At 35.7% G+C, this 17,415-nt stretch overlaps 4 protein-coding genes across 6 annotated transcripts; 2 read left to right on the top strand and 2 right to left on the bottom strand.

Moving 5' to 3' along the window:
• Positions 1-396: 396 nt before the first annotated feature.
• LOC128868687 (protein disulfide-isomerase A3) lies at positions 397-4,556 on the top strand. The gene is made up of 5 exons (XM_054111075.1): positions 397-704; positions 2,692-2,779; positions 2,844-3,196; positions 3,385-3,498; positions 3,558-4,556. Exons 1-5 carry the CDS (start codon positions 562-564, stop codon positions 4,321-4,323), a joined length of 1,464 nt encoding a protein of 487 aa, XP_053967050.1. The 5' UTR covers positions 397-561; the 3' UTR covers positions 4,324-4,556.
• LOC128868688 (decapping nuclease DXO homolog) lies at positions 4,543-6,133 on the bottom strand. Its single transcript, XM_054111076.1, has 4 exons — positions 5,436-6,133; positions 5,241-5,385; positions 4,945-5,179; positions 4,543-4,883 (listed from the first exon to the last, which is right to left on the bottom strand). Exons 1-4 carry the CDS (start codon positions 5,989-5,991, stop codon positions 4,602-4,604), a joined length of 1,218 nt encoding a protein of 405 aa, XP_053967051.1. The 5' UTR covers positions 5,992-6,133; the 3' UTR covers positions 4,543-4,601.
• A 2,030-nt stretch (positions 6,134-8,163) lies between these two features.
• Positions 8,164-10,806, bottom strand: LOC128867603 (N-acetylglucosamine-1-phosphotransferase subunits alpha/beta). Of its 3 annotated transcripts, XM_054108991.1 has the most exons (5): positions 10,569-10,805; positions 10,163-10,505; positions 9,099-10,108; positions 8,844-9,034; positions 8,164-8,770 (listed from the first exon to the last, which is right to left on the bottom strand). In XM_054108991.1, exons 1-5 carry the CDS (start codon positions 10,683-10,685, stop codon positions 8,473-8,475), a joined length of 1,959 nt encoding a protein of 652 aa, XP_053964966.1. In that variant the 5' UTR covers positions 10,686-10,805; the 3' UTR covers positions 8,164-8,472. The 3 variants fall into 3 exon arrangements, with proteins under 3 accessions (XP_053964966.1, XP_053964963.1, XP_053964964.1); XM_054108989.1 differs by having other exon boundaries at positions 8,166-8,770; positions 9,099-10,505; positions 10,569-10,804; XM_054108988.1 differs by having other exon boundaries at positions 9,099-10,806.
• A 3,689-nt stretch (positions 10,807-14,495) lies between these two features.
• Positions 14,496-16,796, top strand: LOC128867497 (V-type proton ATPase subunit S1). Its single transcript, XM_054108756.1, has 4 exons — positions 14,496-14,750; positions 14,812-14,914; positions 14,975-15,269; positions 15,332-16,796. The coding sequence occupies exons 1-4, from the start codon at positions 14,671-14,673 to the stop codon at positions 16,027-16,029; spliced, it is 1,176 nt and encodes a 391-aa protein (XP_053964731.1). The 5' UTR covers positions 14,496-14,670; the 3' UTR covers positions 16,030-16,796.
• The last annotated feature ends 619 nt before the right edge of the window (positions 16,797-17,415 follow it).

Below are 17,415 nucleotides of genomic sequence, written 5' to 3'. Positions count from 1 at the left end.
AAAATTCTCACATTCCTTTTTGTAAGTCATCACAGTATCATTAATATTTGTAATATTACACACAAACTTGTCAATGTGTAAAACATATGAATATACCAAGTTGAAAGGAATTTTCTCCACACGCGATAGCCAATCAGATATAGCCAACACAAAATCAATGAAAACATCCCTGCCAGATCTATGGAATTTATAAACAGAGCTGATTATTTATACCAAATTAATAAATCGAACAGTCACTAGTATAATAATAAACATTTAATTTTTAAATGTGAAATAAAGCACAATAATGTGTTTGTGGGCAGAATTTAAATACTAAGTTTTCGATAATGTACATCGAATGTGCCAGTGTGGTAGCAACGTTAACTATACATACGTACAACTCTACACTAGCAAAGAAATCAATTAATTTGCGTTCATCATCCGAAGCCGGTAGATGCGTATGGAGTTCTAATAATTTTACCGAAAGTATTATATTAACAAAACATAATTGGGGAATTCAACACCTCAACTGAAATTGTGATTACAGTAAAATAAATAGTGATCGAACAAAGTGGAGATATAATGCACAGATTATTAGTAATTCTATGCCTTTCTGTGGCATTGGTTGCTGGAGGAGAGCAAGATGTGTTGGAATTGACGGATGATAATTTCAATGCTGTGTTAAAAGAGCACGAAACCACACTGGTTATGTTTTATGCGCCATGGTAAGTTCTGCATTATTATTATTTGCAAGGAATTGAATGCGTTTGAAAAGTCCAATAAAGCCGGCAAAGGTGTTAATAACACGTCATCTCTACCGGAAGCCATTTTTGATTTAGTTGGAATTACCGTGTCTCATTCGCACTTTTTTAAGTTTACCAAGAAAGAACGAAAGAAGTACGGGTGATAAAAACTCGTTGATAAATTTATTTCGATTTTGATGAGAATTATTAATGTTTCCTTTAAAGAAAATTTAAAGGTACAAAATGTTACAGGTGCGGTGTGCAGTATGTTTAGATGGTAGATAGGCCTTAAAAATCGTGGTAGATTCTAAAACATTGTGGTTGTAATACATATGTATGAGTATTAAAATACGAAATTTTTAAGTTTATCATATTTTTATTAAATGTGCAATACCTTAAAAATTAGTAATCTAAAGGAAAAACAAAGTCTTATTTCATTGCTATATAGGTACGTCGAAAAACATTCGTGACTTATTCCTTAGAAAATTTAATAACATACATATCAAGGCGAATCTATTAATGAATGCGCCTTGATACATACGTATGTACTCGTACAAACCACAAATGATGATAATATACAACTTGTCCAACTTAGTTGGAAAAAATAATACTGCTGTAGTTGCGCATAATGAACTTTATCATTTGTTATGAATTATACATAAAAGGGACTCGATTTCCGTACATACGATTGAATGGTGTCGGTACAGAAAACAAACAAACATTTAGATGTAGGAGCATGTATGCGTGATTTATGCTATATGTATGCGGGGTATATGCACGTGCCGGGCATATGTTTAGTATGTCGGGATCGATCCTGGATAGGTAGGAGGGTAGTAACCTGCTACAATATCCGTTATTGTTGTTGTTGTAGCAGCATAAACATTCCCCGTGTATATGCTGAAGTGACAGTCCTTAGCCGGATATAATTCCCGACTGTCGTGGGAACGTAATTTAACTCTGTCTAGTATACTCACCGTTATTTTTCCTGTTCTTTTTGTTTGCTTATTTTTCGTACTGACTTCCGACTTGAGAAGGCATAATCTTGTATTCCATCTTTCTTTAGGTGATCGGTAAATAAGTTGATTTGGTTTTTTATTGGTTTGAATGTCAAAGACGCCGGCTGCCATATTTGCTTAGATTCTATTTGAAATATTGACATTCAGAATACCAATTTGCAAAATACATGCACATTTTGTCGCTATCACCTTTTATAGATTCGCCTTGCATCTCCCTCTACTTCAATACCTGCTACACTTTCCATATCAAGGCGCATTCATTAAAGGTGGTAGCAATAGACCAACAACACTGTTCTGTACGTTTGGTTGTCAAAGCAAAGTATTGAGAAACTAGAAAACAAATAATGAGTTCGCCTTGTTTCATTGTGATTTCCAACACCATATTTAATAGATTCGCCTTGGTTCCATATATAATATATAGTGATATTTGAAATATTTAAATTTTTGAAAAAATTTTTTTATATTTATATCGTAATTTTTTTATATTTAAATAAATAGTCAAGACTTTGCAATATGTCCCGCTGTTGTGTTCACATTGTACTTCCCGTTTCACACGTTCTAGACTTTATTCAGTTGACATCATATAGCTATTTCATTGTGGACTATTTCCTTTATGTATATGTAGATATGTATGTACTTCAAAGGTCATCAATGCGATTCGACTTCGAAAGTAAAAGGAAGATATTTATATAAATTGATCTAAAGAAGGAAACAGTTAAAAAACTATTTTTTCATACTCCATAAAATAAAATTGTGTACAATTTAATGGCGATAAGATTTACATTTAGCGATAAGAAACTTTGTTAGCCAGCATCACCATTTTAGGTCTATTAATGTAATTTACGATTGGAATAGTACATAGTTATGATAAGAAAGCAATTCTCTTTTCTGTTTAAATTTTTATTTTTTCAGAAACACTCAACATTATTAAACATTTTTTTTTGTGATTGTAGGTGTGGGCATTGTAAAAGACTGAAGCCAGAGTATGCAAAAGCAGCAGAAATTGTGAAGAATGACGACCCTCCTATTGCTTTGGCGAAAGTGAGTTCAAATAGATGAAATTTTAGCTTAAATGATATAATTTATTACTATTTTAAATGCACAGGTTGACTGTACAGAGGCCGGAAAAGAAACATGCGGTAAATTCTCTGTCAGCGGTTATCCCACACTTAAGATATTCCGGGGCGATTCAGTTTCGCAAGACTACAGTGGTCCTCGTGAGGCAAATGGTATCGTGAAGTACATGAGGGCTCAAGTTGGACCTGCTTCTAGAAATATTAAGTCGGTCAACGAATTTAATAATTTCCTTGACACGAAGGATACAACTGTTTTCGGCTTTTTCGAAGATCCAGATGTAGCCCTAGCTAAATTGTTCCTCAAATTTGCTGATAACAATCGCGAGAAATATCGTTTTGGCCATAGCAGCGATCCTGACGTGCTGGCTAAATTTGGAGAAACGTAAGTCAATGCAGAATTTCGAGAAGAGAAGAGAAACTAAATTAAAATGAAAGACTGATTCAAGACTATTTTAATATAACTTTTGTGTATTACATATATATTTTGTAAATCTACCAGAAATAAACTATTTTTATCTTATTTCTCCTTATTGGAAAAAATATATATTTTCCCATTTATGCTATGCACAGTGAAAAGATTGTGCTTATCCGGGCACCACATCTGGCCAACAAATTCGAGGAATCGACTGTTAAATTTGAGGGATCAACTGAACCTGAATTAAGTGCGTTTATTAAGGAGAATTTGTAAGTATTTTTGGTTATTGTTTGTAATGTTGTAATGCAATATGAATATATTTTTATAGCCATGGTTTAGTCGGCCAACGCACTCAGGATACAGTACGCGATTTCAAAAATCCACTTATTGTTGCATATTACTCAGTTGACTATGTAAAGAACCCTAAGGGCACAAATTACTGGCGCAATCGTGTTCTCAAAGTAGCAAAGGAATTTATTAATAAAGCGTCGTTTGCTATTAGTGCAAAGGATGATTTCCAACATGAATTGAATGAATATGGTTATGATTTCGTTGGTGATAAGCCAGTCATCCTTGCACGAGACGAAAAGAATCTCAAATATGCACTGAAGGAGGAGTTCTCTGTTGAAAATCTCCGTGAATTTGTAGAAAAGTTGCTTGATGGCGAACTTGAGCCGTACGTGAAGTCTGAAGCCATTCCCGAAAATAATAACGCTCCGGTAAAAATTGCGGTGGCGAAAAACTTTGATGAAGTAGTATTAAATAATAACAAAGATACATTGGTTGAATTCTATGCACCGTGGTGTGGACACTGTAAGAAATTGGCGCCAGTATTTGACGAGGTTGCCGAAAAATTGCTGGATGAAGACGTAGAACTAGTAAAAATGGACGCTACTGCCAACGATGTACCACCGGAATTCAATGTCCGGGGTTTCCCGACACTTTTCTGGTTGCCTAAAGATGCCAAAGATAAGCCTGTTGCTTACAACGAAGGCCGTGAAGCAGATGACTTTATGAAATACATCGCCAAACACTCTACAGAGGAGCTTAAGGGCTTTGATCGTAGCGGCAAACCGAAGAAAACTGAACTGTAGAAGTTAAAGCAGAGATTAGTTAAAAACGCGATATGAGAATTTGAATGTGTTTAATGCATAAGCGCGGCAATTAAAATGTCAGATTTTTCCATTACATAAGTTTAAACATTCTGTACACATCTAGTTCGCTAGTAACGGACGCCTAATGAGATGTACTCCTTTCATTTAAGCATAACGGTTAGTTATCAAATATTTTTTCTAATTTCAATAAAACATTGATAGGAAAGAACGTACATTTATAGTGTTTTATTTTAATACATTTTTTTGATTTATTGTCTCTAGACATTTTCATTGTTTACTGTAGTTCCACCTGCCCTCTGCAAATGAATCGTGTTTTCATTTACAACAGGCTGCTTGGGATGCATAAGTTCTATATAGAAGTCCGGCAAAAAAGAATGCTCACTTTTGCCTTTTATTCTTTCATACGTTATAGTACCTCGACTGGAGTTGAAGTAAAACTCAAAAGTAGTATATGGACAATTTACGTCGGCCATTAGTGATCGTATGCGGTTTAAAAATTCGATGAGAAATGTGACGCACACATTTGGTGTCCAATGAGCCTATGGAATGTATGTATATTTCAAAAAAAGCTTTATTCTTTAATTGTATTTTGCTACTTACCACTCCTTGCTTGGGTAGGACGCGTACCTCTGTGTGTTCGATTCGGTCAACCAGCCCTCTTTCGTTCCGTAGTCCTACATATATATCTTGTATTCCAACTAAAAAGGATTGACACCACCAATTCCGAGTTTTGTGACGATTATAGGACTGCAATTGATTCCTATTTAAGTTACCTTGTCGCACTTTTACTTCAATGAATTTCAAATTATCCAGGCTTGTGGCATTTTCGCCTTCACTGAAAATATTACATTATACCAAAGATGTAACTAAAGTACTTTTCCATGTACTATTCTTACAGCACAACAGGTTGTTCACTTATGATCCCATCCATTTCAGCGCCATAGAGCACATCCAAGCCGCCAAGTTTGGTTGTAAAAACACAAGAAAACTCACTACACTCATCAACAGGTCCGGTAGCGTTCGGTTCGAGAAATGGCGATTCTATGGGTATTTAGCGTTAAACATTTATTATGGTCTGTTTTTTTACACACCTGACAGGCAATATTGTTCAAATTTAAAGCCGTAAGAAGCAAATGTACGTTGTTGTACAGATTCCTTAGCGCGTTGCATTTTTTCTTGGTCTGTGTCCCGCTTCCAGAGATAGAAGGTACCGTTGAAACGCGTTACAGCAATCGACCAATCACTTCGGTACTCATACGGCGTACACATAAGTAAACGCAGTAAACCGCGCCAACACACAAATTCGGCATAAAGGCTGCGTAGAGAACCTTCGGAGGACGCCAATGGCTTTGTAAGACGATCACGATGATCGAATATAAATTTCAAAATATGGTCGAGTCCTTCGTCATAGACGGATTCTGGTTTTTTAATAGCTTCTTGCAGACCTTCATTTAGATCAAGCGGAAATTTTTTTGGTGATGGCTGCCTATAGTAGTGCAATTGTTGTGCTGAATTCTCGTATTCACGTAAAATACCACCCACTACACTAAAATATCCTATTGGCCTAGGTTTTTCGATTTGTGGAAATGGTAAATTTTCGCCTCGATTGGGCCGTACGCGCAACCCTGTATTAGGCTTTGAAAACATGTTTGTGTCTAAAACAATGCTCCCATTAAATAAGAAATTTTAATACATTAAAACAACAAATTAGAAATACTTTTTGTTTTTGTTTTGTGCTTTGACGAAGATGGCGGGAATAACTTTCACAAATCGCCAGAGTTTCCAGCCGTCGTGCAACTGAGATTACTGGTGTGTAGAAAAATTCACTTTAAAATGGGATGTTAGTTAGCATCATGAATAAAAGCAATTGAACCGTTTTCTTTGAAAGTGGTGTAAGTCCATTTACATAAATCCAGGTAATTAATGAATATGTGAACGTACTTTTTCTCTCTATCATTCTTAAGGATGATAGAATACTAAATTCGACTTGGTTACAATCGATACCGTTGTTGCTGTTATTAGCCCCTGGATAGCACTAGATCAAAAACGCTATACGCTTGATTGTAAGGCGAATTGAGTATCATTCTTGGTTTGATTGTCAAAGCGAAGTATCGGCATAGTAGAAAACAAAAAATAAATTCGCCTTGTTTCATTCTGTGCTGACAGTCCCATGGACACGACGAAAAAAAAAAAAACAAATCAGCTGATTTACCGATACTACCTTTGATAGATTCACCTTGCGCTGATCTCATGCAAATCATCCCATTTGATATAATACAGATGGGGGCAAATTTATAAAATAACAAGAGAAATTTAAAAACGTAGTATTGCCATAATTTCTACAATTTATTGCATGGGGTCTGCGATGAGAGATTTCCATATGCACTATATCGTCAATTATGATTTGAATGCAATCAGAAATTTTTGTTTATTTATTTTTCATTATTATCGTGCGCGGTGTTAACCTTTCAAACTCGCGAGAAATTAAGCAATGGTTTTCGGAAGGCGCCATCTTCTGTTTGTGACTTCGTAATACTCGTAGCAGCTGATTTGTTTTTTTTTTATTGATTTGAATCACGGTGGTTTATTAGATTTTATTATAACATTATTATTATTTATTAATAATTATTATAGAATCCACATTGGTTTGAATGTTGAAGAGCCCTGCTTCTCTGTTGTTGCCTCGCTTACTTGCTTACATTCTCATTGAATTTTTGACAATAAACTACACAATAGCTAAAACAAAATAAATGTAAATGAGTTGTTTTAGTGAAGTCAACTTCTATGATTTTGCCTTGATTGCGTCCGTTTAAGTTTTGAACGGAAATATTCTACGCAAGGCGCCTTCACTCTTTGCGACTATTGCAATCCTCTAGATTTGCCTGAATTGGTGTTAGGACTTATGTTTATGCTCGCATTTAGTGGCTTATCCTAGCAAAAGAGTTAAATAAGTTCGGGCCAGATTACAAAGATGAAAAAAAATGCTGTTAACTTGTTATTACGCCCATGCCTCATGCACCAGTGATCTCGGAGACGGTGGAATACCATGGAGATATGAGGATTGTCATCTCACCATTTAAATAAAAATAAATAAAAAAAGAAATAACATGTTATTAGACTTTGTTGGTTTCCATTAAAAATGAACATCCGACTCTGTTCAACTAAATTGGCAGTCATACAGAGGTGTTCGGCGGAAGTTGATTTTCAGAACGCTGTAGAAAAAGATACATGCTAATTATAATATTTGAAAAAAAATATCATCTTGGTTTGATTATATTCAGATCAGTTTTTGGTGCATACGTTGGAGGTAATTTTTCCAGAATTTTTTCTGAGAAAACTTTTAAATTTATTGATCTAAAAATTTGTACACATCTTATGTTATCTTTTAACTGTATCTTAAGACTTAGTATTAGTAAAAATATTTATTTGGAAAGGAGCTACTACTGATCTCCGGGAGTTCCTATCAAAAAAGACATTTGGGGTGACCACTATATCTCTGAACTGGATTCTGTGAAATAAAAAAAACCAACAGATTTCGTTAAAGTAATGTTAAATCTAATAATTAATCGAAGGAATAAGCAAAATACATTTTTTCGTCAAAATGGCGGTTTCTCAACAAAAAACAAAAAACGATTTTTGACCAAATTTCGGCCTTAAATTGTTTAAAAAAAATTTATCGGTGAGAAAAATTTTTCGATTAATTATATGTACATAATACATAACGAAAATGATATATTTAAGAAGGTCGTGTTAAAATTTGAGGCTAATCGTTATCTTTAAATATATGCACATTAAGAAAAAAAAATTTTAAAAAAAATCTATTTTTTGAAAATTCTATCTGTATATAAATAACCCCTTATATCAGAAGCCACTGAAAATTATTTTAATATCGTATGTATTTATAAGCCTCTTTTTTGAGTATACGTATATATATATACTCATACATATGTAGGTATTTTGCTTAAATAGAATATCAAATCCATTTAATGATCTATGATTATAAATATCCTGACTTTTGCGCTTATTATACACTATATTGCAAAATTTTGCGATTGCAATGGGTCCTTGAATAATGTCATTAAGTACATTTTCAACTTATTCGAAAATATCACAATATACTGGAAATAGTTACAGGTTTTGCACATAGCGACGCACTATTTTCGCTTTATGTATGCATATAAATCGTATAATAAATAATATAAGTACCGCACTGGCTACATATCCTACAACCAGGGCAGCACGTTTACGTCTTCGCCAGCGTTGGTAATCATGCCATGTGGTAAAGCGATTCCGATATTCATATTGCAGTTCAAAACTACTACGCCGAGGAAAGAAAGAAAGGTAGAAGTCTTCCAACAAATGCCGGATTAGTTCGTTATCTTCTACATGGTGACGCTCTAAATTGTCATTAATACAATTAAATTTCCTAAAAATTAAAAATGTTACATATACTGTACTACACAAACTATAATGAAAGGTGTTTGGTATATTATTTGTACCTTGGATTACGTCGTATTTTATCAAATCCATCTACTACGTCCGAGACATTGGAAGTTAGCATCATAAAATTATTGTGGATAGAACGCTTTGGATTTATATTATATTTGTATTTAGGACGTGTGGCAAAATTTGATTCCAATGCTTCTGCCAACAAATGACAGTGTTCCACTAGCTCACGCGATATAGTCGGCTATAAGGGTGGGTCAATAAGTGTATAGTTTGTAGGTAAATGTATGTATATTATTTATACTAACCACATTGGAATCTTCATAACGTTCGTAAACAAGAGTTGTATACTGTTCAGTACTTTTATGAGTTACATCCAAGTCTCGCGAGCAGTTGCCTACCACCTCTTCGAAGAAACGAACTGCTGACCAATCTAGAGGTAGAGGATACATACGTGCCAAAAAAGTGCGTATTTCGCGATCCGACCATGTATGCGAATTGTCAGTATCAAACTCGTCAAATATTTGCCCCACCGTAAAAGTGATGGTTTCACTCATTATAAATGAGTAATAGCTGAAAGCAAACTGTAAATCATCCGTTGAGCGAAAACGATTGGAGATGGTAATGTCAATCTCGTTTGCAAATTTTTTTTGCATCGCATTTATTATGTTTCGATCTAATAAAAAACCGACGTGCGCTAGCACGTTACGTGCTTTAAATCCATAGTGCCGATTAAGCAACATGTTTGTGTGTATAAGGGAATGTGAGTAGATATCCTTGCTCGAATCGTTTTTTAACGTTTTTACTATTTCTTCTCCATATTTAATTGTTGCACGAGGGGTGGGTGTATATAGGATTTGTTCTTTGGCATGAGCATCTGACTTGATTTGGTTATTATAATTGTCAACAATCTTCCTTAACTCCGCAAGTGTACTGAGATTTTTATGTCGAACAAGCTCCCGAAAGTGTGAGCCATTACGTTGCGCAGAGTGCTTCTTGTTGCGAAATTTTTTTCGTAACGGAAAATGTCTTATTTCTCCGTGGGTTGTTGCATTTACTTGCACCGATTTTAGGTTATTTGGCTTTTCATGCTCATTAATATCGTGTGCTACCATATCCTCTTCGCTTTTACCGGTTCCAAAAATGCTACAATCCCCTCCATCATATTGACATTTGGCAATATTACAGTGCCGATCGCATGCACCGTCACCAATGTACGTCCAGGGACAGTCGTCAGCACAGTCTGGCACCATCCAGGCTTGGTAAATACGCACGCCTTCTGACTCAGTATACAGATCTTCTGGGTAGAGTGGTGCACCTAAAAAAATATCGTCATTCAAATAGAGGAAACGTTGTGACAGCTGTGGTATACGATGTATGAACGTCTCAATGGCGGAGCTAGAAAATGTTGGTAACAGTTCGGGCTTTGGTATGAGTACTTCATGTGGCACCACGGTAACCTTTTCGCAGCTAAGATCGAGCCAATGTGGAATTTGGCCATTAGTGACAATGTAAATGTGTCGTACCCAGGAGGCATATTTTTCGAGGGAGCGCAATGAATATCGAAGTTCGTTTTTGTCATCGAATCGTGCGGGATCATAGAAGGGATTATGCCGGCGGACCGATTCAGTAAATGCAGGATCGGAACCATTAACCCAAGTATAGACTACGTCAATGGGTTCACAGTATGACAAAGATTTCGCTGACATTTTAGGCTTTAAGTGAAAATAAGTTAAATATACATTCATGAGTATTTCATCTTGGTCGAGTCGACTTACCGGGATGAATAGCCACAAAACAATTAGTAACACGCTGATGATGAGCAACAAACGCCGCCGGCGTATTCGTTTCCAACTGTTCTTCAACATTCGAAACCATTTCCTTTGTATACGCATGCCGTTTTTTTAATTCCGTAGTTCAACACATTCTGTGTATTATGTTTGTTATGTTTATTGACGAAACTGTATATTATACTTTTGATCTGTTTTTGGTCTTCTTTTCAGCTGATAACAGCCAGTGTTGCCAGAGGTATAGTTTTTATATATGCACAATTCTGCTGGCTTCTCTTCAATTAAATTTCTAAACTCGTATTATAACTTGTTCACATATATGTAGACTATCAATTTGATCTCAGAAGCTTACGAGAAATATATGAATGATTAAATAGCTTTTGATATAAGTTTTCGTACGGTATGATATTCGTAAACTATTTTATTACTTAACATATTTCAAATATTTTCATGTTTGATGGTTTTAAGCTCGATTTTGCAATAAAATAAAGTATGCCGTCCTAGGATGAGGAAATGAGTTTTCTGAAATGGAGATTTCTATTTTATGCCGCAGAATCGGCACCACATGAACATGATAGAGTTTTACATCAAAAAAATTCAGGTAATTTTATAATCACACCCCTATTTTCAGTTTTAGCTATTGGTAGAAGAGTTAATCTAACACCAAAACAAGTTTCTTAGCATTTATGGTTCTTAAAATGGAAGAGTTTTAAAGAAATTGTGATGTTTTGGATTTTGTTTCCGGTGTTAATTGCTATAACAAACTGCCTTCCTATGTGCTCTGCACTTGTGAATTTTTTCGTGTAGAAATTTTTCGTGATTAGTTACGGTTTTTAACATCATTAACATTTACATTTTTTTTTATATAGCATGAAATACATATCGGCCATCGTAGCCAAATAATATAGGTTGGTGCATGACTACCATTCGGAATTCACAGAGAGAACGTAGGTTTAAATCTCCGCGAAAAGCCAAAATTAAAAAAAAAAAAAACATTTTTCTAATAGCGGTCGCCCCTCGGCAGACAATGGCAAACCTCCGAGTATTTTTCTGCCATGAAAAAGCTCCTTATAAAAATATTTGCCGTTCGGAGTCGGCTTGAAACTGTAGGTTCCTCCATTTGTGGAACAACATCAAGACGCACACCACAAATAGGAGGAGCTCGTCCAAACAGCCAAAGAGGGTATACGCGCCAACTATATATATATATATGAAATACATATACGATGTAATTTCTCCAGATCCATGATTCACCTTCTCTCACAATTACGATTTATAAATAGCGTTCAAAATTCATTGTGATTAAAAAATAACAGTTGCTATATCCTTATGTAGTGCCGCAGAAATTTTGACATTTGGTATTAGGTAATATATAAGGCACATCTATTAGGTTGCTTGTGTAGAGCAAAACCAATAATGTCGATTTATTTTATTGTTGCTTGAGTTCTTTAAATGTCAAATTTGTTAGGGGCTTGAGATTTTCTTGGTGCTTGATTTTTCTAGGCAATAAGAAAGTGAAATTTAAGCAAAGTTTAACACTAAATAAATTGATAGAGGGCTCATAAAATTATACAAAAAGTCGAATAAGCTGCTGGACTGCTACCAATGCAATGCATTATACATTAATGATCCAATTAAGAACATTAATGTTCTCTGTTCTCTGTGCAATGGTAGGAAGAAGGAAGGAAGCCGAGGGAAAGAAAATACAAATACTCTCTTTTTGACAATCAGCCACCAATCAGCTGGTGAAACAACATCATCATATATGATTTCGCCTGGCTACCTTGGTCCCATACAAGGCGCATTCATTAACGGTGGTGGCACTAGACCAACAACAATGTTTTGTAAGTTTGATTGTTAAAGCAAACTATTGGCAAAATAGAAAACAAAGAATGAATAGGCTTTGTTTTACTCTGGACTGACAGCCACATGGACACGGGAAAGAATAAAAACAAACCAGCTGATTTACCGATACCACCTTTAATAGATTCGCCTTCCCATAGAAGAAAACAAGGCTGGAGTTTAGAACAGTGCCGATCTTGGAATTTCTGGCAAACTATAATGTTTTTTTTAATGAAACTTGGTGGAGATGTTAGTGAGGTGTTAAGGAACACTCTTTATAACTTTAAATTAATCGGGAAATAATAATTTTTTAATTATTTACATTCAAAATGCCCTTGGGAACATCAGTATAATTTGCCACATTACACTCTATATTTTTTAACATTTCACTATAAATCACCAAATATACACTCACACGCGTGTTTGTACCGATTTTTATGCTAATATTCTAATTATATCTATTAAAATTAAATACAAATTCATTTGCCTATGCAATCACATTCCAATTTTAAGCGCGAACAAGAAGAAGATTGGAATTACAACAGTATGGTGTTGCCGGATGCCTGCAAATGAAAACAAAAATTAAGTACTTGAGTTTAGTGTTAATGATGGGAATGGGGGTTATTGTGCCTGCTTACTACATACACGCATATGACGTTTTAATTTTGGGTTCAATGGTTTTAGCACGGAAAGGAGTTTTACGCAAAAATACTGTGGATTGCGTAGCCGGAGTTGGACTGATGAGGGTTATTTTTTTGAAGCGCGGCCGAAGGCCGCCCACGCGAAAAGGAGTTCTACGCAAAAATACTGTGGATTACGTAGCCGGAGTTGGACTGATGAGGGTTATTTTTTTGAAGCGCGGCCGAAGGCCGCCCACGCGAAAAGGAGTTCTACGCAAAAATACTGTGGATTGCGTAGCCGGAGTTGGACTGATGAGGGTTATTTTTTTGAAGCGCGGCCGAAGGCCGCCCACGCGAAAAGGAGTTCTACGCAAAAATACTGTGGATTGCGTAGCCGGAGTTGGACTGATGAGGGTTATTTTTTTGAAGCGCGGCCGAAGGCCGCCCACGCGAAAAGGAGTTCTACGCAAAAATACTGTGGATTGCGTAGCCGGAGTTGGACTGATGAGGGTAACAAATTTACAAAAACCCTCCTAGTCGACGCTCCTGTAAAATTCAAAGGAACCTGCGTATGTTTACGCGATAAAGAGTTCCACGCAAAAATACTGTGTTAATTAATTTAATTTAATTTTAATTACTTTATTATTTTTTGTGATACGCTTAATATCATTGTTTTTAAGTTTAAATGAGTTGTATGTTTTTATTTTCAAATTCATTTCTCAACTTTAAATTACAGCAAAAAATACTGCAGTTTTACAATGAACCTTCCACTGAACATCCCTGCGTGCGAACTTCGCTTTCATTTCAGGTGTATGGCAACACCAACTTTTCGCTAAATTATAGAACTTTAACATTAAATTACTTAAAAACTATAAGCCTCCGGCAGGTTCTGTTTTCAGTTTTAAGATGAGGATACACCCCTCTATCACCCCCTTTTTACCGTTTTTTCCAAAGCGATCGGCACTATACTAAATTCTAGCCGAAAACAATGTTGTCATTTTAGTTTTAAAAACTGCATATTGCTTCAGAAAATTTGACCCAGAAATTTGTCTTGCGCATTTTTTAAGTCTTTTGTTTTATAGGTTCTTCGCGTTTCTTCATATCTCGGTACGGACCAAGGCATATTAAAGAGGAGGTAGCAGCAGGGTTGGAATTTTTTTTTCTTATATCTCATCTCTAAATTGTTAAATTTTGTTTAAATTGCTCCAAAGTGTCAAGTGTTTATACATTTAGTCATTGTGGAGAAAATACATTCCTCCTGTTTTCATTTATTCTAACGCTACTATCTGTTGAATGCGCCTTGGTTAGGTGATGAAAAAAGCATTTAATTAAGTAGTCTTATATCTGATTATTTGTAGGAGCAGCATGCAACGCTGAGTGTCACGAGTACGAGTCTCGTTCTGTAGTTCGAATTTCGAATTTGGGTGCCATTCGAATATATCACATGACTGTCATATGCAACGACAGAGAATTTTACATTTTGACAGAGCGAATTTTCATGGGAAGGTGAAGAAATTAAATTTTTGCCATTAATACCTTATAATTTCGTTAAATTTTCGGTTTAGCCGTGTTAAGTAAATAAGTTTAAAGCTTTACATTTAAGTACCAAGCTTCCGAGAAAAACGAAAATGAAAGTTCTGCTCTTGACATTGTTCGTAATAGGCGTTGCAACAGCAGCGGAGAACCCCGTCCTGTTGCTTGCAGACAGGTGCGAAGTTAAATTCGGTATAATTTTATAGTGAAAACATAATTTAATTTTTTTTCCACAGCCCAACACGCGCAGCGCTGACAACAATTCAAAATGAAGAGTTCTCTAGCATTTTAACTCCGCTGGCCAAAGACCACATGATTGTTGCGATTCAAGAATCTGGTGTAAGTAGTCCATAAAAGTGTGAATATAACCACAGATTTTAATACTCTTTTTATATTTAGCTGTCTTCCCATGACTTCCTTTGTAAGAGAAATTGCACTGAGTCACAATGCAGTGCAGTACAACAACAACAGTCATGTTACGCTCACTTAAGCAGCATCTCACCGAAAACTTTCTACCGTAGTGTCAAAAATGCAAATAAAGTTTTGGAATCGTTAGATCCTGACTACAGTGTGGTTACACTCTCTAATAGTGGAAAGCTTGAAACGCCCCTAAAGTGTCAAGCCAACAAAGTTGTTTTTTTGCGATTCAATGAGGAAACTGAGCTAAGTCGTGCAGAAACTTTGGAAGCACATGGTGAGTTTTATTTTTGAATAACGCCCAAACACTCTTTAGAAAAATTTTCTTTTTATGTACAGATTTCGCTATTGCAAATCTAATGAAGGAAGTATCCTGCCCAACAGTCTTTTTGTATACATCCACACCTGCTAGAGGACGTTCACGTCGTGCCGTTTCCGTTTCGGAGACTGCGGCGCCAGAAGGTGGTTACATATTTTCCGACACTAAGTTTCAGATTTTCTTCACCAATTTGACTGTTCAGATTGGAAGTGCCGCGTCAAAAGAAATTATAATTAGCAATATGAAAATCGTGGAAAACAACAGCACCGACTTTACTGTTACACTTACCAGCGCTACTGCTGCTGACACTATTACTTTCGATATTGCGCTGGTGTCGGGGTACTACTACATGAAGCTATTGACTTACAATAATGCAACACAATTCCGTACTAACGGTATAAACGCACCTCCAGCCTTTTCATACTATTGCGGCAATTTGACTGTTTCTTCAACGGCTGGTGACCAACTCTTTTGGAATTCCGTGCAATTCCAAGCACCTTTTGGTGCTACAGTTACGGCAGCAGGAACATATTTTGAATTCGGCGAGTCGTGGAATTGCGTTGGCTTTGTCACCCCTGCAATCCTTGGCGGCCTATTTGTATCCGCGATTTTACTTACGATCCTTTTCATTGGTATTTGTTGGATGATGGATATCAACACTATGGACCGCTTTGATGATCCCAAAGGCAAGACAATTACAATAAGTGCCAACGAGTAAATCGGGTGATAAACGTGGGTAGCATTAATTGATAATCTACTACTGTTATCGACTCCTTTTTTGCGCTGTCAGATGCGCACACTTCATTCCCCTTTATTCTATGTTATTATTATTTTATGGCATTATACGAGCCAATATCGTTTACCAAAGTCTATTTTTGGATGTTAAGCACAAATTGAAAGTTGACTAATTACAAAATGTGGCTTTGAGCAAATTGATACGCCATCCAACATAAAAATTCATAAATTCATAAATATGGAAATTAGAGTTACAGAAAAACAATTTCTTCTTCTTCTAAGTTCGATTGGTATTACAAAATAATGGAGGATTTTGCAAGCGCATTTAGAAGTTTCCCCCACAATTCCCATTATATTTTTCGATTTCTTCCCTCAGCATCGACCACATTTATATCGCTTATGTTGGTTTATGGGAATTGTTGTTGAAACTTCAATGTCTAATGCACATGTATTTAAATTAAATTTAATTATGATTTTTGTTATAAATATTGCAACGTTTCGCCTTCCTAGTTTTGTGCCTTAACCGAATTTTGGTAAGAGCCTGGCCTGTGTTCATTCAGTGGCGTCAATATATTTTGTGTGTGAATATGTTTGTAATCAACCAATGACCTTCTAATATCAATGTGGTGTATGTACTCGATTTTTATACGTACATATATTAAAATACTATATTTTATAGTCCCATGTATTAAACGTTAGACTTAAATGCGAAAATGATAAATCAAATAAAGTTGTTCTCTTTGTTGATAATTGTGTGTCTCTTTTTTTTTGCTTAAATGCTTGGGTAGCAACGGAGGCAGCTGCAAAATTACTTTACTTAAAACTCCTGTACGCGAATATTCCGAACAAATTCTGGACGACTACTAAGCAGGTTTCAAAGCCAACTGTTCTACAATAGATTAAGGTTTCATAGCGGCTCAAATTTTCGAGAAGCTATATGAATATTGACATCTACTGCTTATTCGTGGACTTCAAACAAGTATTCGCCAATATAGAAGAACGTAAATTAAATGTTGGCTACAGTCTATAAGCATCCCGCTAAAGCTAATTGAACTTTCTATTATGACGCTAACAAATGCCACGCCGAAGGTCATTGTGCAAGGAGAGTGCTCAGAGTCATTTCCCATTATGCCGGGAGGTAAACAGGGAGACGCTTCATCAACATTGATAGTAAACCTAGTTTTACACGCAGTAATAACCGAAATAAATCCAAATGGGACTATATACAACAAGCTGTGTGCAAATTATAAAATATTTATTTCTTAACAAAAGAATTTACAATAATCTTGTAAGCTTAGCAAAGCTAGCAATCGTAGTCATCTCCAAGCTGGTCCATTTGAAAAGAATTCCCATTAACCAGTTCTAATCG

This window comes from Anastrepha ludens, chromosome 6, assembly GCF_028408465.1.
Source record: "Anastrepha ludens isolate Willacy chromosome 6, idAnaLude1.1, whole genome shotgun sequence".
Classification (NCBI taxonomy): Eukaryota; Metazoa; Arthropoda; class Insecta; order Diptera; family Tephritidae; genus Anastrepha; species Anastrepha ludens.
This window is presented reverse-complemented; position numbering and strand designations above follow the sequence as displayed.